At 34.6% G+C, this 23,457-nt stretch overlaps 2 protein-coding genes across 2 annotated transcripts; both read right to left on the bottom strand.

Annotated features, from left to right (window-relative positions):
- Positions 1-865: 865 nt before the first annotated feature.
- Positions 866-1,895, bottom strand: LOC105801566 (pollen allergen Cro s 1). The gene is made up of 2 exons (XM_012632810.2): positions 1,652-1,895; positions 866-1,565 (listed from the first exon to the last, which is right to left on the bottom strand). The coding sequence occupies exons 1-2, from the start codon at positions 1,818-1,820 to the stop codon at positions 1,054-1,056; spliced, it is 681 nt and encodes a 226-aa protein (XP_012488264.1). The 5' UTR covers positions 1,821-1,895; the 3' UTR covers positions 866-1,053.
- A 560-nt stretch (positions 1,896-2,455) lies between these two features.
- On the bottom strand, positions 2,456-10,491 carry LOC105801556 (AUGMIN subunit 5). The gene is made up of 10 exons (XM_012632805.2): positions 9,732-10,491; positions 8,477-9,019; positions 7,693-7,831; positions 7,285-7,458; positions 6,984-7,193; positions 6,135-6,320; positions 4,833-4,992; positions 4,331-4,526; positions 3,879-4,011; positions 2,456-2,805 (listed from the first exon to the last, which is right to left on the bottom strand). Exons 1-10 carry the CDS (start codon positions 10,250-10,252, stop codon positions 2,677-2,679), a joined length of 2,391 nt encoding a protein of 796 aa, XP_012488259.1. The 5' UTR covers positions 10,253-10,491; the 3' UTR covers positions 2,456-2,676.
- Positions 10,492-23,457: the final 12,966 nt, after the last annotated feature.

Here is a 23,457-nt window from a genome sequence, read left to right as displayed (position 1 = left end):
AGGATGTGATTCGCAGAGAGTACGACCTCCACCCACATGTGATCAGGTAAACCAGAACTAAGTAGTAAATTATTCATCATTTCTTTTAGATTTTTGTTTTTCATTTCAGCTATGTCAATTTGTTGTAGAAAATAGGGAGCTCAAAATTCATATATAATTTCATCTTTCTCACAAGCCTCTTTAAGGCAGTTAGTGTCATACTCGCCCCCTCTTTATAGAATTTTCTCTAAAAGTAATTTGGGAAAAATCGACAAATTTTATAAAGAAATCGCGAATAGAAAGCAAAAGAGAAAAATGTTTTTCAGAGAAGGTTGTGTATCTGTTGGGTGCGAAAAAAGAGAAAATTAACCATCTATTTAAACTAGTAACAGAATGACAAAACGGTAAAAAAAAAAAAAGCAATTTTGTAAAAAACCCATAATAATATTTCCAACAATATCTCATAATTGTTTTCTTCCGTTCATGGAACAACTTGAAGAAATGATTCCAAGGTTTCTATCCAAAAATAATAATAGAGATATAGAGAAGGGTGGCATGCTTTATGATGAATTAAAATAAGACATAGTATTTGTTTAATGGTTGATTGGAGTATAAACTAATCGCATGCTTCTTAGTTATAGATTAATTATAATTGGTAATTTTATTCACTTACATAATTTGTTTGTGGCAAAAGAATGAAATTTTTTGTTTGTTTTGAAAAGGCTTATTTTTATACTAATTTTACCCATATTTCTAATTACATGTTTAAATTTGAACTAAATATTTTTATTTTATGTACTTCTATTTTAAAAAATATGTGGTAAATATTTTTTTCAGGTGTCTATTATTAATACATGAAATTCTGAAATATAAAACTCCCATTACATTATTCAGATCAAGATTCTCCATTGAATGCTTAGACCACATTAACTTTCAACTGGTAGACAAAGGGAATGGAAATAGAGTATTACATGAAAACTAGTGAACTAATATCATATAGGAGTAGGACAGAAAGTAAGAAGTGATTTCAATAGCCATTTCATACCCATTAATTAATATCAGAGAATTAGTTGTCTAATTCCTTCCAGGAATGGGTGGAAAAGGGAGCCCTGGAAGGGGTGGCAGAGGGGGGAGTTGAGGTAATGGTGGGAGATTGGGAAGCAGTGGGCTTGGCCGTGGTGTTGCAGGGTCTTCAAGCGGAGGTGGAAATATGGGATAGTTTGGTTGCTCAAAATCCAAGGTGTGTGGGGTGTTGTATTCCTTAGAGTCTGCAACAACACTTGGTTTTTTGTTGCATAGATTTGGCAGTTTCAATGGCTTGAAACTCAGAAACCCAGCTGAGAAAACCTTAGTTCCTTGCTTTGTTGACTTGGGATGGAGTGATGATGATGTTGAAGATGAGGCCACTGCACAGTATGGCTCACTGCTTCTCACAAGTTTCACTGAACATCCCTTGACTTTCTTCACATGTTTGGTAACTGAGAATGGCAAACGAACTTTGAATTCTCCCTGCTCGTTGGTTTTCGCAACTTGTCGAAAACTCGGCCTCGAATCCCCATCTTTACATTCCACTGCAACTGATGCACCTGCAGAAACAAAATTTCAACCAAGGAAACATATTAAAATGTTAGCCTATAACAGATGAAAATCACTAGTAGTGAAAACAGCAGACCTGAAATAAAGTGATGGGCCTTTGAGAAATCTTGTTGGAAACAAATGTCACAGTATACAGTTCCAGAAACAACAGCAGAACGTAGCTTATGTCCATGGCTAGCCTCTGAGAGATTATTGATTGCTAAACTAAGCAGCAGCGGTACTAAGGAAAACCAACTCATTTTCATCCTTCTAATCTCTTCAAATAACTCTCTTTTTGGGGTTCTGATTTAATACCCTGAACTTTGATAAACTTTTATAGTGTAGCCTATCAACCTTCTTTATATCGTTCATGCAAAAACCAGTGAACTGTAAAGTGGAAGCAATGCATTCAGGTTTAATTTCTTCCATCTCCAAAACAGCTCAAAAGGAATGAATGTATGATTTAGAAACTAGTAAAACTTTGATGGCTGGGAATTATAGTTACAATTTATTGAATTGGTTCCTTTGAATTTGATGTTATAAATTCAACGGTATGGGATAGTTGGACTGGTTCCTGCTTGTTCACGAGCTGCTTACAGCAGCCGTAGATATCATGTGCCAATGCCATGAATAATATGAGCTCAGTATTCATGGAATCACATTTCAAACTACTTTTTGCAATTAGGAGACAACAAACCGAATATTTATATTTTTTTAATATTTGAACCGGAATTTGCTTAATCGAATATTATCCGAACCAAAATCAAAGTAAATTTAGGTATGGAATATCCCAGTGCTTGTATCTTTCAAAAGAAAATCAAAATAATCTACTCAAAATCATTAAATGTGAACTATTTGAAAGAAAAAGATAACCAAAATTAAAATGAAAACTTCTGAATCATAGGTGAAAAGCAAGCTATATTCTGGCAGATGATCACTTAACAAATTGGCAAAAATCTCGTTACAACACAGAAAGGTAGCTTAAGTTTTTACAGCCATTTCTTCTGGGAAATTCAAACCATACTACTACATACAAATACAGGGCTTTAGTGTAAAAAAAAAAAAAAAAGAAGTGATACCCAACCATTGAACAAAGGAGAATGAATAATTAACAATAACAGTTCACAAATCTTCCTTATCATAAAATGCAAGAAGTTGCTTCACGTGAGAATGCCAGGCTCCAACATTTTGTCTGTCAACTGTGACCCAATCTACAACAGTTGATGCCGGTTGCTCCCACCACTCGTCCAGCTGTACCACAATGTTCAATCCCAAGGCAAGTATAATAAGATGTTGATGTTTCAATAGTCTTACCCTATGTTATATCTAGACTCAAAGATGAGTAGCGGATACAAGTATGCGTACAACACATGTTCAATTTTTTTTCCTAAATTTTTTCATATATATGGAAGATCATACTCCTATACCCATATCCAGGTCTGTGTCGGACGCATGTTTAACACTGGTACTTTAAGCGAAATAGTGAGTTCAAATAACAGACCTTATATGTTGACATAAACAAGTTTAATCCCCAACTAGAGATGGCGATATGATGGGGTAGTTTTTTGCCCACCCCTACTCTGACCATATTTTTATACATCCCGTCTCCAAACTGATCTTATTAAAAAATTTAATACCCAAGTTTAGGGTTTAGGGTCCCAAACCCAATCCCAAAATACTAAAAATTCCCCTACTCTCAAACATTACACGACCAAACCCGAAGTATTAAATAATTTTGTATATTATATTACTTTTACAAGATTAAATAAAATACATATTATACAATCTTATAAAAATAAAAATATCTACCTAAAATATATAAAAAAAAGAGTTAAAATTCATATAATCTTATTTCAGTTTAAAAAATCTAACTAAAATATATAAAATTAATTAAAATTAAAAAAAGGGCATTTTGGTATCCCACCCCGCCCCAAACCCAATTTTCAAGAAAAAAGCCCCTATCAGGTCGAATCAGTCAAAACCCGTCAGGTTCGAGTTAATTTGCCATCCCTATCCCCAAACCCCTTTCCCATTCTCACTTCTCTTATCACCAGAAATAAATAAATAAACAAACAAATAGGTCATAGTTGCAGCCAGAAACATAGTCTGCAATCAAACAACCAGTCTATCTCAGCAACCAACCTCACTCCAACTCACAGCTCCAGCTCGCACTCTTGCTTACAGAAAAACCAATCATTTCTTTCTTTTTACAAGATTAATATTCGAATGGGTTGAATATAAAACAGAAGAAAACAGTAGAATATGCATACACGTAGCAAGAGATCTAATGATATGACCAGCAAAACGATAACACCATTACTTACCAAACCCCTGACATATTTGCAGTCCTCCAAGCACTTCTGAGCATTCAAAATTGCAGTTTTAAGTTCAGGTAGCCATTTCTCTATGACAATCTTATCTTGCTCAGCTGCCAAATTCAAACAATAATTTGTTGTCCTGCATCATTTGGCAAGAAAAACCAATGATGTAATATGAAAGTAAACCCATATAGTTTGCTACATTTAACCCAAAATTGGATTTTCATTTTTAATTATTTAAAAGTAATTTTTTCTTTTGTATCCAAGTCCACTTTTGTTTTTTTCTTTGAAAGGCAAATGCAACTATAAAAGCAACCATATGATTCCGAAGAAAGAATAGGCAAATCAATTCTAGATGAAGCACTATCTGCTTATACAAATGATCAGAGGGAAAAAGATAAACAGATTGCTTTTATATAATTGTAACTTCCAAGTAGGCAGAAACAGTAATTCATTACCTTGCATATTCTTGTTGAGCACGGTAAGCATGGTTCAATAGTGCATGACCACTTTCAACAAGATCCTGTCGAATATGGACCAAATTTATTGCCTTTGCCAATTCCTCCAGGACACTAGCCTCAGAACCACGAAGCTTCAAACAGAACTCCAGAGACTCTAACACTGATGCCAAACCAGCATCCGAACCCTCCAAACCTAACCATACAATGTCATTAGATTGAAAACAATTCTTACTGAAAGAAAGAAATTTAAAAGGGCTTCATATCATTCAAAACATCTCAACCAAGCAAATAAATTGAACTTCCAAGTGTTAGAAGGCATTTTGAAAGGAGAACTCTTTGGGTAATAACCAAATAAGTTCTTTTTGTTTTTGGTACAAACCAAAAATGCAATTTATTCAACCTCAACTGTCAATCAAACACCCCTCAGCACTGTAACAAATCAATTCAAAACCACAACCGGTGCCACTATGGATCTAGTTGGCTTTATTGGAGACCTCACCAGCAGGGTATTGAAGAGCAGCAGAAACACGACATATGGATGGAATTGCCGAAGGATCCCTGGCACCAGCCCTTGCAGTCAACAATGCAGCATTTTTCTCTGCTGCAGCCACAGCTTCGGGTCCTGTAGATCCATTAGCACCCATGGACTCTAGAAGAGCCTGATGTGGAAATAAGGAACAAAAAAAAGAGGCATGTAAATGAATTTTCCAATATATTGAAAATAAGATAAAGAATTCAATTTCAACTAAACTAAATTTTCATCAGAGCTGGGCACAGAAGAGAAATAAGGAATGATACACACATATAATAAAGGTCTTCCACTTAAGTTAAAAAACAAGTAAAAGTTTTGAAGGATGCAGGAATTATAATTACATGATACAAGCAAAGAAGTCTTATGTTTTAATATTAAGCCTACAAAGAAATTCTCCAGGAGCTCAAAGCTAAGTTACTTCAACTCTATTTTTCTTTAAGTAATGTGTCCAACATATTTTCAGACATGGGTATGTAGTTAGAATCCTACAAATACTTGGAAAATTTTGAAAAAAAAAATTAATAATAATATCAGCGCATACCGATATTGGACACTCACAACCGAGTCAGAGTAACATAGGCTCCTCATAGAATTTTGTTTCAGAAAATTTACATCTAATGTATATAGTTGAGAAGGATAAATAATTCAGTTGATTTGATTGAACCATTTTGACCATTTCAATTTTGTATTTATCTTATATTCTTGGCCCATCTAAAATAGTTATCATATTTACCTCCTAGTTTTAGTCCATCTAAAACTTGTATATGCTTATCACATTGTACCTACATATACCAAATGAATTCAGCATGACTGTGTGTGTTTGATTTGTAAGAACCACTACCTTACCAAATTTCTTAGATAAATAGCTGCATGAATTGGTAGGGGTTACAAACCAAGATAGCTCCCTTAACATGAAACATTCGTTCAACAGTTCCAAGAATCAAATGATCAATTACGAGAATATCTACATAATTAAAATCCACTGTGACAACTGTCACTAGTTTAAAGTCAAGTGACATGCAATTGATCAAGAAATATAAGACTTGGCCAGATAATAATGAAAGGTGATAGCTTAGAATATATTTTCTCAGCATCAAAACCACTGATCAAGACTATGGTCATATTAAGAAGGGGAACCCAGTCTGTCATGTCACATTGCATCAAAGATAAGATAAAAAAACAAATTATTTTTTCAACAACTTACTATATTTTTTTCATTGCATTTATAATTGAAAGAAAGAAAGAAAGAAAGTGAACAGTCCTACAAACCTGTGGGCTTGATGGAAGCATGTAGAGGCTATTATCAGGACTTCTATAAAATGCAGAAACTTCTTTGACAATAAACTCTTTCGCACTATTTGAAATGTCTGCAACAATATTGCAAACAGGAATAATGGTACTGGAAGCATACTCCCTCGCCGCCAATGGCTGTTGGTTCCAGAATGCAGCTGCATCCTTTAATTCAAAAGAAATCAGTACAAATCCTGTTAGAGATTTTTAGTTGGAAGATAATGTATACTAGAAACCAAGATTGAACTAATAAACTGATGAAGTATTCATAACTATAAACAAACAAAATATGTCCACCACTTAAATCCATTGTTATAAAACATAAATGAGATCAGTTTACACTGTTTATACTAACTATATCATCTAATCAGAGAACACTATAACAACACTTAACATCCTAAGTATCCAGTATAACATTCAAGTCCTCTTCTTGAGAAGCTGGACGCAGATAAACAACAACAAAATATATATTCTCCAATATTTTGGAAAGAGAACAAATGAAACAAGATATATCTATAGAGAATTAAGTTATCATTAGACAAAAGAAAGAGTATTTTTTCCATCTTTTAAAAGATACTCAAACAGCATATGGACATCTCCTAAGGCAAATGTTTTTTATATCTTTTCTTGCAAAGAAGAGAAGTAATCCAAGATGACATAGACAAAGGAAAGAAGGGATGTTATTAACTTAAATTGAAAAAGTTCAACCACATTACAAAGTGTAAACTGCTAAAAAGTAACAATTGTATCTAACAGCATCATAGATGCACCACCAACATGTTCCTACTGTTGAGTTTAACAATGAAAATGAAGGATGGAATACCTTACCATATTAGCCTTCAGGAGAGCAGTATATATGGATTCAAGTTCGGATCTACGGGAGTCAAACTCTTCAATCTTCTTCCACTTCTTTCTTAATGAATCTTCAGCCTCTTTCCTCTCTGCACACAATTTGTTCAACCGTTGTATTTCAGACATTAGTGTATTTAAGCTTGCCTTTAACCCAGCAGCTTCTCTCTCTTTGGCCCAAACCTCCAACTGAGAGAAAATTAACCATAAAACGTAGCATGAGTAAATGAGCATTAAGAGGAAAAATGCCACTATGGTAATTCATAACCATAGGAATTACCTCAAATTGTCTAAGACTGCCAACATTCTGTGTTGCACCTCCGACAAGAGAACGTGAAGGAACTAAATCACTACCTCCTTGTAGACGTTTTATAAGCTTTTGACACAAGTCCCTCGCTTCTGCAGCTTTGTTGAGAGCATCTTCAGTAGCTAAAAATTGTTGAACATGAGCTTTCTGCAAACAAATACGTATTTATAAATCAAACTACAGGATGACTCAGCAGAATAAACATAAGGACAATAGTGGAGCGCTAACAACGTTAAGCAAACCAACCAGCATCCATTCATCTTACATTGGCACACCTCTAGTTTCATAATCCCTTAACAACAGCATTAACAGATACAGGAGCGAGTAGAAGATAAAAAATAAAGAGTTTGCATCAATGAGGTACTCAAAAGGAGACAAGACCTGTCTTTCAAGAAGTTGATTTTGCATTCCTCTAGAAGGTACATCCATTCCTATCTTCTCATTACCATAAAGTTGATTTAAGGGTGAGCTCACATCCGGAGAGGAAACATCCATAACTCTGTTGTTCTCATATTTGTACCTAATAAAAGTATATCTTTTATTCAATACAAGGTGTATTAAAACCAAACAACAACCAAGAAACTTAACTAAAAGATATTTGATTGAACATAACCAGAAAAAAGAATTACCAGGAGTCTTCAAGCCAATCAACTTTCAACAACATATTCCTGGCACAATACAGCAATGTTCTCTAATGCCTAACCATAAGGAAACTAGAAGCTAAAGAGACTTTTAAGTACTCGGAGGTTTTAGATAGAAAAGATATACTTTGTAACCAAAACAAAACCCAAAGCATGTCAGTCACTAAAAATGAGAGAGCTATAACAAAGTACCTATAATTGTTATCTTAGTTGTAGCATTAATGATAAAATTTATTGCTTTATTAACTGCAGCATTTTCTTCATTTTAAGTAATGTAGGATCAAATCAAAGGAATAACTTAGCAAATTGCAGTAATTTCTGTGAACACAAACAAATAGTAGCTAAGAAACAAATTGCAGCTCTAAGATTCTAAAAAACTGTACTTAGCAGACAAAAGCAGTTAATTATTTGTAACCATATAGCCTAGACAACCCTGATAAGTAGAAGAAAACGTGGAAAACCAAAGGAAGCTTATTTGAAATCCTGTAACCACCAACAAGAAAAACACAAAAATATAAGCATACCTTAAGGCTTCAGCGTCAGCTCTAACGTCGACTTTCTCTATTTCTCTAGAAATCAAAGTTTTAAGCCTTGAAGTGTATGTGCTAATTGCCTGAAGTAATTGAGGAGGATTTTTGAGACAATTTACAATAACAATTCTAACTTCATCAGGTATCTCCCCATCGAAATCAAAGCCTAATTTGGCAGCTTCTGATTGAGGACTCAAATGGATCCCATTTCCTTCATAAGCTGGAAAAGAATTTCGCACTTTTTCAATCATGCGGTCTGCAAGAGATTCACATGCCTTGCGAACATTTCTTTCACGAGTTGTTTCAATAAGAATGACATCATCTGCAGCTTTAGTTCCTTTAACAGTTGAATATACAGCTTCCTTCTCACTATTGCCACTGTAGTTGCTAACCACTTCAATGGAAGAGTCAACACTTGACCTTTGAGCATCCCTGGCTTGATTTACATATTGATGAAGACGTTTGTGGTACTCTGCAAATATTTTGGCAGCCTCATCGCATTGTTGATCATAAGCTTCCAACACCACTTGTTTGTGCCTACAGTAGAATAAGGCATGTGAAAACACAAGATATGCAAAAGAGATTTGCCGAAAGATGAAATACACTTGGTAACTTTTGTTTTCAAGCATGCTAAGGGCACTCTTAATTTTATAATATCAGAAGTTAACAATAATGACTCCAATCATGCTTGGATTAACTAAATGCACACTGAGTCCTCATATATTCTATAAAGTATATGTAAAAGCTATCACCAACCACTTATATATTGTAAAATAAGATCTTTTATGTAGTTTGACATAGAGCACACGGTCACTCTTACAGCTTATTCATAAGATCAAAAACGAGAAACAATGGGATCATCTTGATGGGGAAGCTAAAGGTCAAATCCAACCAGAAAAGTCCATAAAGAAAATCACAGAGACATTTAACTTCAAAGCCCCAAATTAAATAATACGCAATAAAAAAACAAGATGGTCCATAATTTTAGAAACACAAAGGCTCTAGTTGGCATTAAAGGCCTAGTTTCATGTTCTGCCTCCATAATGACGTTAAAACGCCACAAGTTATAAGAAAAATCCTAAAGCATAATGAAACTCGATGTTGCGAAAAATAGCTATTAGATAAATTCGAAGTAAATCGCCCATTCAATGGTGAGCAGTTAAAATTAACAAGGACAATACTAACGCAGGCATTTTTCAGTTCTAGAATATAGTTAAAAGAACTCCTTAAGAATTAAGAAGAAAAAAACCTGTAATTAGCCTTTTCGTCAAGCATCCTTTTCCTTTCAGCTTCCTCTCTAGAAACCTCCAACATCCTAGCCTTCAAATCTTTCCTTTGTCTCCTCACAATATTTCTCAACCTCTCCGCTTCCTTGGCAGCGGCTTCCCGTTCCCTTATTGCTGCTTCCCTAATCTCCGCCGCACCTGAACCCTCCCCTCCACCACCACCACCCACCTTCTCTTTCCTCCTCCCCCCTCCTTTACTCCTCCCCTCCTCTTTCCCCAAATTTCCAGCATTCTCAATATTCCCCCCTCCGCCGTGTACGGTGATGTTCTTTCGGATGCTTTGGACGGTTTTCTCGGATTTAACGCGGGTTAACAAGAAATGCCACAGGGGTAACATATTCCCTCTACAAATCTTGCGAAGCGAATCGATGGAAGGTAAATTCGACTTGTTGGAAGAAGAATTGTAGGGTCCTAAGGGACGGTAACCCATTTCCTTTTGCAGCCATTCTAGTATAACTTCCGGCTGCACATTAGAGCTCTGCATTTTGGATTCAATGCCAAAAGTCCACGCAAAAAAAATGAAACCTTGGACTAAAATGACATAATGGATTTTCAATTGAAAGCTAAAATAAGGAAGGGATTTTGATAGATCTGATAATGAGAAAGCCAATTTGGCCGGCAAAAGGGTAGGGGAAGACTGTGTAAAGAAAGCTGGTAGAATGGCAGTTTTGTAATTTTGAATACTTCTTTTAACTCTTCTTTTTCTTTTTCTTTTTTTTTTTGAGATGAGTGGAACAATTTAATAATAAGGAAGTTTTAAATGGAGGTCCCGCTCACTCTATACGGTACCGTTTTCTTTTCTTCTTCTTTTTTTCTTCTATTCTATATGAGTGAGTATGCCACATTTCTTCTGGTTGTATTATATAAAATTATCAATTTTTATATATATATTAAATTATTAAAAATATAAAAATATTATAATTTATTTTTAGAAATGAATTTTGTTTAAATACTTAATTTTAAAAATATTAAAGACAAATAATAAAAATTAAATTGAAGTAAAGTGGGGTAAGAAGAGACGGAACAGGGCTAAATGCATCTAACATTTATAAAAGTGGTAGTAATTTTTAAATTTGCACATTCATAGTGGAGCGAGGCAAATGGTGGAATAGAGCATGCCAACTAGGGAGCAATGATAGATTTAGGTTGTGTTCTTTATTGCTTTTCAGATGAGCTTTTGCATGTAAAAGTGTTTTTCTCTGAAAAGCAATAAATAATAGACATCATTCCAGAAAAATTTTCAACTTAAAAAAAGCACTTTTTGGCAGATGGAGAAGTTGCCAAAAGTGTTTTTGGCTTCTATTTACATTTTTAACCTTTGTCCTCTCCCAAAATTTTTAACAATGTTTACTCATATCCCACTCCATTATCATCCCAACTTGAAATATTAAAAATACATCAATTAAGTCCATTTGGTTAACACTTATTAAATCAATGATATTGACTTAGAACTAAAGGAAATAATTATTGTGTTGAGAGTATAAAAAAACAATTGTGGGTTTCTTTTTTACAAACAATATTTCTTTTCTTCTTCTTTTTTCTTTGTTATATTAAAAAAATTCAACCTCAAACCCATTTGAACATAGCAGTATAACAATAGCACTCGAGAATTTATATATATTTGAGTCATAGGAGCTAATAATCATCAATATGTTCATACTGATGATGTTATTGTTGTGATCAAGGAAGCAATATTAAATACACCTCTAGAAAACTTAGAAGTGATCAGAGCTGTAATTGTATGAGATAAAAATACAATGTGATAACAATGTTGTTGACATTGATCAAGAAAAAAATCCAACAGGAAGTCGAATTTTTGGAGCGATCGCTTAGAAATTGAGACAATTAAATTTCACTAAAATTGTTTCATTAACACCCAAGGTATTATAAAACAAAACCCAAATATCATTATAGATTTTAAAGTATTTAAATCACGTAAATTAATTAGTAAATTGTGTATCACATATATACACTTACTAAGTAGAAGAGAACCACGATGCTTATATCAAAATTTGGGAGGAAAAATAATTAATATATATAATATTTATTAAGTCCATGATGACTATTGACAAATTGATGTCTAAGTTCATTTGAATTTAGATACCTAATTATTTGAGTTTAGTTTGAATATTATTTTTTAATTAAAAATATTAAAATATTATGATATTGTAAAACGTTATAAAATTTGGCTAAATTAGCTGAATAAGCTAATTTTTTAATTAGACATTTAAGTTGTTTTAAAATTAAATTAGGAAAATAAGTCGTTTTTAGGAGAGAGAAAGTGAAAGCTCGTCCAACTGGGCGCTCTTTCCCTCAATTGTAAAATGCAACGATTTTTTTACTGTTGTCACGTCAAACGGTAAAAAAAATTAAAATCTTAATAGTAACTTTTTAACACCTATAAATACCCCTCAAATTTCATTTCTTTCATTCACATCCTTCTCTCAAACTCTCTCAACTCTCTGAAGCTTTTTATTCAGTATTTATTTATATTTTCATTTAAAAATATTATTTTATTCGTTCGGATCAATTTCTCAAGAATGGACACCTCTCTGATCTATTTCGACGACAACCATATTTCCGCCGCCCAATTAGCAATGGTAAGACAAAATTTAAAATTTTGTTATTTTTAATTATGTTTAAAAATTTTTGCTAAATCCAAATTTTTTTTTATGTTATAGAGCCTCCGATCCCTGAAATCCATGGGTATCTGCAGGAGGCTAGATTCTTGCATGCGTCTCGCATGCAAGGGGGCTGCAAACTCAATCTCACACTAACTGATGCGTTGGTTGAAAGATGGAGGTCTAAAACACACACTTTCCACCTTCCATGCGGCGAGTGTACAATCACACTCGAGGATATAGCATTACAGCTCGGTCTGCCGGTGGATAGGCCAATCATCATTGGATCAGCGATGGTTCGGAGGAAAGTGGACCTCTGCACAGCAATGTTGGCGAAGATCCTGAACAGGTTCGAAGGTGGTCGGATATCAACTAACTAGTTAGAGAAAAAATTTGATAAGCTTCTCGATGATGCAATGGAAGAGGTCATACAACAGTATGCCTGAGCATTCATCATGAAGTTAATCAAGGGTATTTTAATGCCCGATAAGTCTAGAAATTTGGTGCAGTAAGATGGCTTCTACATCTAGTGGACTTCAGTGAATGTGCAAAGCTAAGTTGGGGATTTGTCGTGTTGTCCATATTATACTGGGAGCTTTGTCGAGCAACGCAACCAGATAAGATGCCGATTGGTAGTTGCCTGCTACTGCTGCATTCATGGGCCTAGTGGCAAATATCATTTATACGTTCCAAAGTGGCCGACCCATACATTTTCTGTAACAACCCAGTTTTAGCTAAATCTGAATAGTGGTTTCGGGACCACAAATCTAAAGTCAAAATATTTATTTTATTATTTTATTATGGTTTATAGAATGATAGAATTATTGTGTGAATTTTCGTAAAGAAATTTTACCGTTTACAGCCTTAATTCCGTAAAAAGGACTAAATCGCGTAAAGTGCAAAAGTTATGTTCTATAAGCTAAAGGTATTAAATAGCTATAGAACTTTAAAGTGGAGGTATCTATATTACAATTAGACCATTAGTGTGTTAGTGGATGATAGTGGTTTGGCAATGTTGTAATTTTTAAATATTATAAAGGTTAATATAGTAAATTAGGTATTAAATGAATAAATAAAGAAAACATAAAGCTTTCATCTTTATTTTTCTTCCTCAACCGAAAGTTCAAGCAACAAAGAAGCCATGTATGTTGGAAAATTTCAGCAAGTCAAATTCCTTGCATGTAAGCCCTTAAACTATCAGTTTCTTATAATTTTTACGTTTTTGAGATCATTGCTTCGTAATCTAGCTAGCCCGTGCCTCTGAATTCGAAACTGTTAAAGATTTAACATGTTTCCATTGCTGAATGCTTGAGTAAATTGATGATTTATGATAGATTATGAATATTTGATGTTAGATTTTCATCTTTTATAAAGTATTTTTTGAGAAAAATGTCAATTTTGGACTAAATTGTGAAATGTGGAAATTTAGTGGTTAAAATGTGAAATAAATTGAAAATATGGGCTGATAGTAATATATGAAAAATTCGGCTAGCTTGGGTTTGTGTTTAATTTCATGAAATTGTGATTTTATGTAATAAGGACTAAATAATTGCAAAAATTTGAAATAATAGGGGCAAAAATGTAATTTTTCTAAAATATGTAAGTTGTGCTAAATTGAATGAAATGATGATTAAATAAGTAAATTTTGATATTATCTAGAATGAGAAAAGCGGAATTGGGATCTAGATCTATCGGATTAGTCGACCTAAATTTGTTGTTTCAGCGAATGAGGGAAGTTCGTATGTTTAATAAGCATTAAATTATACATGTTTAAATGCTTAATTGAGATAATTATGGTTAATGCTTAAATATTAAATTTAATTGTGATTACAATGATTTGGAAATGTTCGACGGAGATTCGACAAAGTAAAAGTCCCGGTTGAACCTTAGGAATAGATAGGATACAAATGTCATGACATTAAGGTTACCGAGATTATGTGTAAGACCATATCTGGGATATGGAATCGATATGAGAATTCGTGTAAGACCATGTCTGGGACATTGGCATTGATATGTGATTTCGTGTAAGACCATGACTGGGCTATTGACATCGATACGAGATTACATGTAAGATCATATCTAGGATATAGCATTGTTACAGTACTATGTGTACGAGATCCCCGAGTATCCTTTAGTATTCCAAATGGTTCAATGGGAAAAGTGGATGAAACATGGTTATAAGTGATGGTACAACGAAAGCAAGGTATTTGTGACAGAAATCAATAAGTAAGTGAAAGTTGAGAATGAAAGTACGATCGAGTTAAGCAAGACAGGTACGTACAGAACCTATGTGAGAATCGAATGAAATTGAATTGGTGAGTTCATACCGTATCATGTATATGAAATGAGAAAGGTATGTGTTTAAATATGTTGTATACCAAAATGTGCTCATTTGGCTATATGGAAGTATGAATTGAATGTTATATGAGAATTAAATTGATTAAACTTGTGAAAGCTAAGGTTAGTTATGTAAATGATTATATGATTGAGAATGAAATGAATATGATCTATGTGAATTGCATAGATGAAATATGATATGTATTATGAGGACGTATGGAACTGGAAAAGAAATTTTATGAAATGTATGAAAGAAATCATGAAAGAGTAAAATTTGCAATAAAACAGTTTTGGACAGCAATAGTTTTATAACTTTGAAAAATCACTAAAAATTTTGGGAATCGCATTAGAGGTTGAATAAGACATGAAATTAAAACTTGTTGAGCCTAGTTTCACATAGAAGAAACGGTGTAAGCAAAAGAATCTTGTATTATGAGATATTTGAATTTTTGTGAGATAAGGTTGGAATGATTTTGGAATCCCTTATTCTAACTTTGGAAAATCATTAAAAATTGTATAAAAAAATTATGGGTTAGAATTTATATGATTAAAATTCTTAATGAGTCTATTTTCAAGAGAAACAAATAGGAATATCATCTGAATCCCGTACTAAAAGATAAATATTTTTTAGAGAAGAAGGGTCGGAATTGTCAGACAGCAGAATAGGGACGACTTTGAAGAATTATCTGTACTTATTGGCTAAACAAAAAATTATGAAAATTTTATGGTAAGAAGATATGTGAGTCTAGTTTCGGAAAAATCAAGTGGATATTAATTTTGAGTTCCGTAGCGCAAGATATAAATGATTTAGTGGCTATGAATAGAGTAGACAGCTTGATGTGAACATGAGTAAATTGTGGAACTATGTGCAATTTTGATTGTATTATCTTGAGAACATGTTGTGAGGATTGGTAAAAGTAGGTTAACAGATTGTTTATTATTTACATATCAACTTACTAAGCTTTATAGCTTACTTTGTGTTATTTTTCTATGTTTATAGTGTTCTGAAGGCTCACTCAGGTTGGAAATCGTCAGAGATCCCATCACACTATCCAGTTATGGTTTCGATAATTAAAAGGTTTGAAAATTTGGTTAAGTGGCATGTATAGGCTAGTGGTTTGTTTAGTGTATAAGTGATTTTGGCTATTGGTGCCTATATGATTGAAATGTATTGAGCCATGAGATTTGGCTTGTTTATAATGTGAGGTTTGATATGTAGATGGCCTTATAATTGGTATGTGATTGTGGTTATGTGGTAAGCTTTAGTAAAGTTATTGATGCATTAGTGGAAGTGTCCAAATTGATATTCACAATTGATGAATAATGATATTTATGTGTTTGTTTATATTGGTATTGAGAAGTTAGGTTGCAATTGAGATGATGAAAAAGGAATGGAGTATTTTAGGTCTAAAAGACATTGATTTACATGCCTTGTTAAATTGATTTAAATGATGATTGTTTGGTTAAATAATAGATCATATTGATTTGGTATGTTTGTGGTTAGGAAAAAGTTTGTGTATGAATAGATGAAATGGTTGAATTGGTATGGCATGTTTGATGCAATTATGGTTAATGTTTGATGCATGAATTCATAATGTTTAAGCTGCCTATTGTGTATAAAAATGGTATATTTTGTGCTTGTGTAGGGTTGACCCTTATGGTTGGCAAATGGCCTATATTTGTCCACACGGCTGTTCACACGGGCGTGTGACGTCTATTACTTAGAAAATTATTAAAATTTCAGAAATTTTTATGTGTAACCAGTTTAGTCTCGAACCTTCTTAAAAGAATGTTTTAGATCTCGTAGACCTATTTAAGGGACAATGTGATTATGAATGAATGTGATATGATGATACATGATCAATCTATATGAAATGTTTGTATAATGATGTAAATTGTTTGGTAATGCCTCTTAACCCTAGTCCGGCGACGGATACAGATTAGTGGTGTTACATTTTCTCATTGGTGAAGAGGTAAACATCATTTATCAATATATATGTAGTTTGTGCAGTAAATGTTTTTAGGCATAATTGTAAAAAAACCCTTAACGTTTGGGGGATTTTGGTTTTGTGCCCTTAACCTTTTTATTTTTTATTGACACCCTCAACGTTACGATTTTTTCATAACCCAGCCCACTTTTAATGGTCAACGTGAGTTGACCGTTAATCAAACTGTAGGTCAACATAGTAGCCCATTAGGCATGCCACATAAGCACATGATGTCATAGATGACTTCATCTATTTAACAAAATTTTTTCTCTCATTTTCTCTCTTGCCAAACACCACTTTTTTTATTCAAAACACATGGTTGCTGCTATTTTTTCTCTCATTTTCTCTCTTGCCAAACACCATTTTTCTTCTTCAAAACATATGGTTAGCTCATTTCATCTACAAGAATCTCCATTACCATGATTATAATCATGCTTTTGCTCAATTTTTGTAAACCCACACCACACTTTCAACTTAAAATTATTTTTCCCCCACTATCGGCTGCCATTTTTTCTCTCATTTTCTCTCTTGCCAAACACCATTTTTCTTCTTCAAAACACAATTTTTCTTCTTCACTACCTAACCTCCAAACCATCCCTGTTTTACCATCCTGTTTCTGTTCCCATCCCTCACTTTCCTATTTTATTTCTACTTTATATCTAACAATCATAAAAGCAACTGATGGGAAAATCCAAATCATTTTTTTATACAGATTAGCCAATTCATCCAGCATAATGGAAACATGATATACTATAATTACAATATCATGAAATAATATGCTACACAAGTTTAAGAAACCTGTTTCGATATCTATTTACAATGATGGCTGTGGAGCATTGGTTAATCTTTTAGCTTTTTCTGCACCGTGAGCAATCCAATCCATTCCACTTCACTCCTCGTACCCATCTCTTCCAACTTCATTTCTATGTGAAGGTCAAATTGACAATAAGTTTATAAAACAGAGTACAATATTTATAAAATAAAACTTAACACACATGCGTGAATTGTTAGCTCTATCTGTACTCAAGTTACGTGGGATTACCCAACAAGTTGGAAGACATTAGACTACTATTAGATTAATGCTCGAAAACCGAGATTAATTACCTATCCTTTTCGAACCTATATTAATTATGCAATGACTCGTTAAAAAGAATATGTACATAACGATATTTACAATTCTATTTTTCAGTTTGAATGGATGTCGTATGCTGATCTCGAGATCATATCTTGTATCCCACCAAAAGTGTTGGACAATCGAGAGATGTGGGACGCGAAGGTGTCGTTGATAGTGTACGCGATAGTGGAAATGTACGAATTGGACCAGGTTCTACGGTAGTTCGGGTATAGGTAACGGGCTGGGGGAAGAACGAAACGGACTGGGCGAAAAAGTAGGTACATATTTCAGGGCACTAACGTCCCCCGCATACTACACCCTGATGTTGATGTCAATGCTAAACCCTATATCAAGATAGACATTGACATATACACCGCCACAGATGACGATGCCAATGCAAACACTTATGCAACAGTCGATGCTGATGTCGATGCCCGCTACCTTTCTAATGTACCTAGGATTTGAGGCACCTTATGGTTATACGCCTATATTGACCCAAACACCACGCACATCATTGGTTTACCAGAATGGCTCATCGTTGCAACCACTAAACATGGGACTGGTGGATACACAATGGCAAGCGAGGACAACGCAGTAATCGACCACGGAGAAAGATAATGACATTGCCAAACCTGAAGAAACGATTGGCCAAGAGGTATTGCTAGGTACATATTTAGGCAACGATGACGATGACGAGGAAATCTACAAGCCCATACCTCCGAATACACCTCCAGAAACACCTCCAGTTGTACGTTCGGTTCCACACAGAAATCCTTCACGCAATCGTTGTCCACTGCCTTGCCACACACATTCTCCCCAATGACACGATTGAGTGTATTTTTTGTTATAAATATTGTGATGTAAATATAAATATATCATAAATAAATAAAAATAGAGGTTACTCATTCAAAAAATACCTTCGTCCTTATTACTATCTATCATGGGTTATGTGTAAGTTAACAATCAATAACAAATTGAACCAAAAGGAATATGCAAAGCACGCTAATGAATATGAAAATTAGTAGAAAGTAATGTTATCGATGCTGAAGCCCCAACGTATCCCTGTATAGAGAACATGTTGTCTTTGTATGCCCTAAGTTTCTACAATACCTGCTTAATTTCTGTTGACCATCTCTCTCCCGAATATCCATATTGTTCCTTGTCTAGGTGGAATTCAGGCGACCTTTCAGGATGCGATGCAGGTCCTTGTTTGGCACGAACTCAAACAGCGTGTTAGACATCGGCGGCCACATACTCTTATCTGGGACGGTTGGGAATTTAGGACTCCACATACTGTGAATACGTTCTAGTCGGTAAACATCATTGATGTAAGGCGCGTACTCAATCCATATGTTCCCACATGCGAAAATTACATGTGCGTATGAGAACCGAAGTGCTTGGAATCTCCCACAATAGAAGGCCCCTTCTATTAGGTTCATACAATAGGATGTACCTGGCACTTTCTGGTCGGGCCTAGCGTGCTCCGTGACTCAAAAATTAAGGTTTTGACGCGAGTGGCACACTACATACATGGTGTTCACTCTCTTTGTACTTCATCGAGTCTCTTTCATCACGTCCACTGTTCAAACGGTATATTCGATACATACATTGCACTATATTCATTAATAATGTTTAGGTTGTTCAACATTTGATGGAATCAATGTTGGACGAGCTTGTAACCTGTCAAGAAACAACTACTGGTTAGTGCAATGAAATAACTTAGTAGGAATATTTGGTGTGCAATGAATACATAGTTTAAACTACAAACCCATGACAATGACTAGATCTCGCTCAGTTGTTGAAGGATATCTTTTGTGGTGGTTGGATCCCACATGTCATATGCAGTACCGATGATAAGTGTGATCCTAAAGTGATGATCAATCGCCGACAGTATTTCGGGTCCCCTGTCTGATATAACACATATGTCGGGCTGCAGGCAAACGCGGTGGCGTAACCAACTCAAGAAGAAATCCTAGTCATCTACCATTTCTTCAGAAGTTATTCCAAACACTATAGGCAGAATCTTTCTATTACCCCCTTAAGCAACGACAAGCACTTCATACTTCTCCATTACTTGAACCATAGGCTTGTAGTGCTAAAATGCCTCTCTACATTGCTCAAAGGTATAAAAGAACCACCGGAATACTCATTTTTAAGGGTCCAATTGATCACTATAGTACACTGGGTGCGTTTCGAGATCGGTTATGAAACCTTGTATGTAATGATCCACTACCTGACACTGTTGCCATAGAGAGGCATTTCAGCACTGCATACTTCTCCATTGCTTTCTATTTTGCAACCCACACATTGTAGTATGCTCGAGTATAATGGTACTAGTTATGTATGTCCGCAATCAGCACTAGTATTTGAATTTAGGGACTAGTATTCATTATCGGTAGAATAATGTCAACAATCATGTTTAGTCTAGCCTTGGATGGTCCTAACTTGCATCCATCGCAACACAGGTATGGGGATCGGGATATTTCTTTATCATTTACATCCCGGTTTTCTTCTGGTAAGATTTCATGATTTTTCACTTACACCTTCCGTCCTTTATTGCGCACTATTCTTCGAATTACTCGGAATGAGACTTCGTGACATAGTAGTTCACGTCATTCTTGAAGCTGTACTGCTTCAGTGCAGCAGGGAAAACATCTTTGTTGGGGTATTCCATTCCAACTTCCCGTAATCGTACTTCACCATATGTGCTTGCATGGCCAGGTGTTTTGTGCGGGCGCCGTAAAAACTCTAAACCACCATCAGTCGATAGGTCGATGTTCGTCATGTGGGGCAGAGGTTCATATATCCTAAATTGCTCATTTGAATTCAGAGCATTGTCTGAGGTGTAATATTAAGACTCACAAGGTTCTAACTCCGTTGTAACCGAATCTAGTTCAAAAAATAATGCCACTTCTGAACCATCTAGAACCCACTGTCGGATTAGCTTAGGTTTTGACTCATCCCTCTTATTTGCGTCTACAACCCCTTCTTCCTCACGTACATCTCTTTCATCATCTACGCCTTTAATGTCACCTTCTAACACGGCATTGGGCGTACCCTCATCGACCACCTTCAAAAGGAGTTGGTCGTCAGTTCTCTTGTAACCTATATGCTCGCCAAAATATTCAATGGGTTGATATTCGGTATACATTGATGATTTCTCGGTATAACTGCTTTCTCCCTATAATATTGATCTGGTGATAAAATTGAAATCGAACACACTGATTTAATGTTGAGCCCGAGTGTCTAAATTTGTGTTATGCTGATACCCCGACTGGTACTGACACTTGAAGTTTAGATTGATGTTAGAGACCGATTAGTGTCTGTCCATAGATGTTTCGGGAATATTGTAATAGTTACTTTATAGGAAGCCAATAAACCCACCACACAATCGGGTAATAGGACTTTCTACTCTTTCTTTGGTACCCGTATTCGCCACGACAGTAGTCGAAGATGGGCCAGATCTATCAGCATTGGCTAACTCCACGTATAACTCAATAACAACATTTTTTCTTCAGATGTGCGATGATATGACCATCTTGAGATGTGTCTCACTAATCACTTTGAAAAGCTCATACTTATAAGGGTCAACGGAAGTAACAAATCTGCATTGCAACCTTGTAATTCTTCCCCGGGTCGATCCACTGACTTTTTTCCTGATTCTGGTCCGTAGCTCACGAATTTGAATGGTACTATTGAACGTAAATTCCACGAACTTTACTCCTACAAACATCACTCCGACCTTTGTATTATAGATTTGACCATTGTGGTATATAATGGATTTCATTTGTCAACTCATTTTAATATCAGTAACGAATTGGATGGAAAAATACAAAAAAATAAGTAGAGAGTTTTCTAAAGGAGTACACACAACTCTCACAACACAAGGTTCTTCTATTTGATATTAACTTGATGTGTGTCTATGTTATGAAGATTATAGCCATTTTATGAGAGAATTATGTACAGAGAAAGCGAATGCGTGCTTTGAATTTTGTTTACGAATGCACCCATTTGTTGCATATAGTATGATGTGAATAATTTTCTGAACGCATTCAGAACTCATATAATTTCATCACACCTCTACTCTTGAGAGATTCTGCGTTGCATAATGCGCTCTATAAGCATCTAGAAAGGTACTTTCACTCTTAGAAGAAAGAAAATTTGTTAAAAGAAGCTCCCCCAACTAGGCGAGCTTCCTCTAACAAATTTTATATTCCCTAGGGTGAAAGCCTGGCGCTTTAAATAATTTGGATGCTTTAAACACATTTAGAATATGTTCATCACTCTTGCAGCATGTTTTCAAGGTTTTTCTTTGCAAACAAACCCTTCCTTGCGGCTATAAAAGAGCTTACACACCAAGCTTCATCATCTCTCAGTCATATAATTTCTCCCCAATCCTATGCATCCCTCCACTATAAGCCATTTCCTGGTCTTAAAAATTTCAGTCACTAAAAATATTTGGTTTACATTTGAGGTATTCTTGAGTCATTACTGATGCGATATCGCTCCGAGCCACACACATTTCATATATCATGCCGAGATGGGATCATTAGCTCCAAAGCCTATCATAGGGAAGTCAATTATGGGGTGATTTTTCTTTCTACGGTCAAGGGTGAAAGTAGGCGTGGAGGTCTCAATCGCGGCCGTTATGCGGTAATGGACCGAGGTATAATAGGGGAGTCAGTTGACAGTCGTTATGTAACGACCCGATAATTAGGGGTGTCAGAAAGTTTATTCTCGAGACTTCGTTCCCATTTTAATAAATATTTACGAGCTAGTTGTGTAGTTAATTAGGTTTTGGTTAAGTGAATTTACATGAATTAAAAGTAATTAGGTATAAGGACTAAATTGCATATAGGGTGAAAGTTGAATTATAGATTAAAGATTAATTAAAGTGGCTAAGGAAGCAATTATACCTTATTCCATTAAGTAGACGGTATTAGTGAAATATATATATAACTTATATGTGTAAATTTATTTTATATATTATAATAATTACAGTTAAAATATGTTATTTTTATAATTAAGTAAATGTATATATGTATTATATAATAATAAATTAAAGTATAATAAAAAATAGGTAATAAAAGATAAATCCATACAAACTAAGAAAGAAAAAGAAAGAAAGAAAAAGAAAGAAGAAAAGAAGTCAACGCACGGCTTTAGGGCTCCAAATTTTAAAATTTTAATTGCTAACGTCGTACCGGAATCCTCGACTAAAAAGGGGAAAGATAAAATCAACGTCGAAAGCTTAGAGTTCACGGATTGTATTTCTATAATCCAAACTTAGTTGTTAATTGTTGTAGTTCGATTTAATGCATATGGTAAGTGTTTGAGGTGAGTATTTGACATTTTGATAGTTGATTGAAATAAATGGAAATGGTATATAAATTATGAATGTATTGATTATTTAATTGAAAAGAATATATATGTATATGTGAGTATATGAAAAATTTATATTGGATATTGGTTGTTTTTGAAATGTGAAATTAAACCCTATTAATTGTATCAGGCTGAGTCGGATATAAATGGCATACCATAGGATAGGAAGAGTTCAGGGATTTCTTCAACTTCAAGTTGATGAGGCACTGGGTGCACATTTACTTTGGTTTACCGATGAAACACTGGG

The sequence above is a fragment of the Gossypium raimondii genome, chromosome 7 (assembly GCF_025698545.1).
Source record: "Gossypium raimondii isolate GPD5lz chromosome 7, ASM2569854v1, whole genome shotgun sequence".
In the NCBI taxonomy this organism is placed as follows: domain Eukaryota; kingdom Viridiplantae; phylum Streptophyta; class Magnoliopsida; order Malvales; family Malvaceae; genus Gossypium; species Gossypium raimondii.
This window is presented reverse-complemented; position numbering and strand designations above follow the sequence as displayed.

Coding starts and splice junctions, on each gene's coding strand:
- LOC105801556 (XM_012632805.2), bottom strand. CDS start 10,252: ATGCAGAGCTCTAATGTGCAGCCGGAAGTTATACTAGAATGGCTGCAA. Junction 4,527..4,832: donor TGCTCTTCAATACCCTGCTG/GTGAGGTCTCCA, acceptor TTGTATGGTTAG/GTTTGGAGGGTTCGGATGCT. Junction 4,012..4,330: donor GCTCAACAAGAATATGCAAG/GTAATGAATTAC, acceptor CAAATGATGCAG/GACAACAAATTATTGTTTGA.
- LOC105801566 (XM_012632810.2), bottom strand. CDS start 1,820: ATGAAAATGAGTTGGTTTTCCTTAGTACCGCTGCTGCTTAGTTTAGCA. Junction 1,566..1,651: donor GGCCCATCACTTTATTTCAG/GTCTGCTGTTTT, acceptor TTGTTTCTGCAG/GTGCATCAGTTGCAGTGGAA.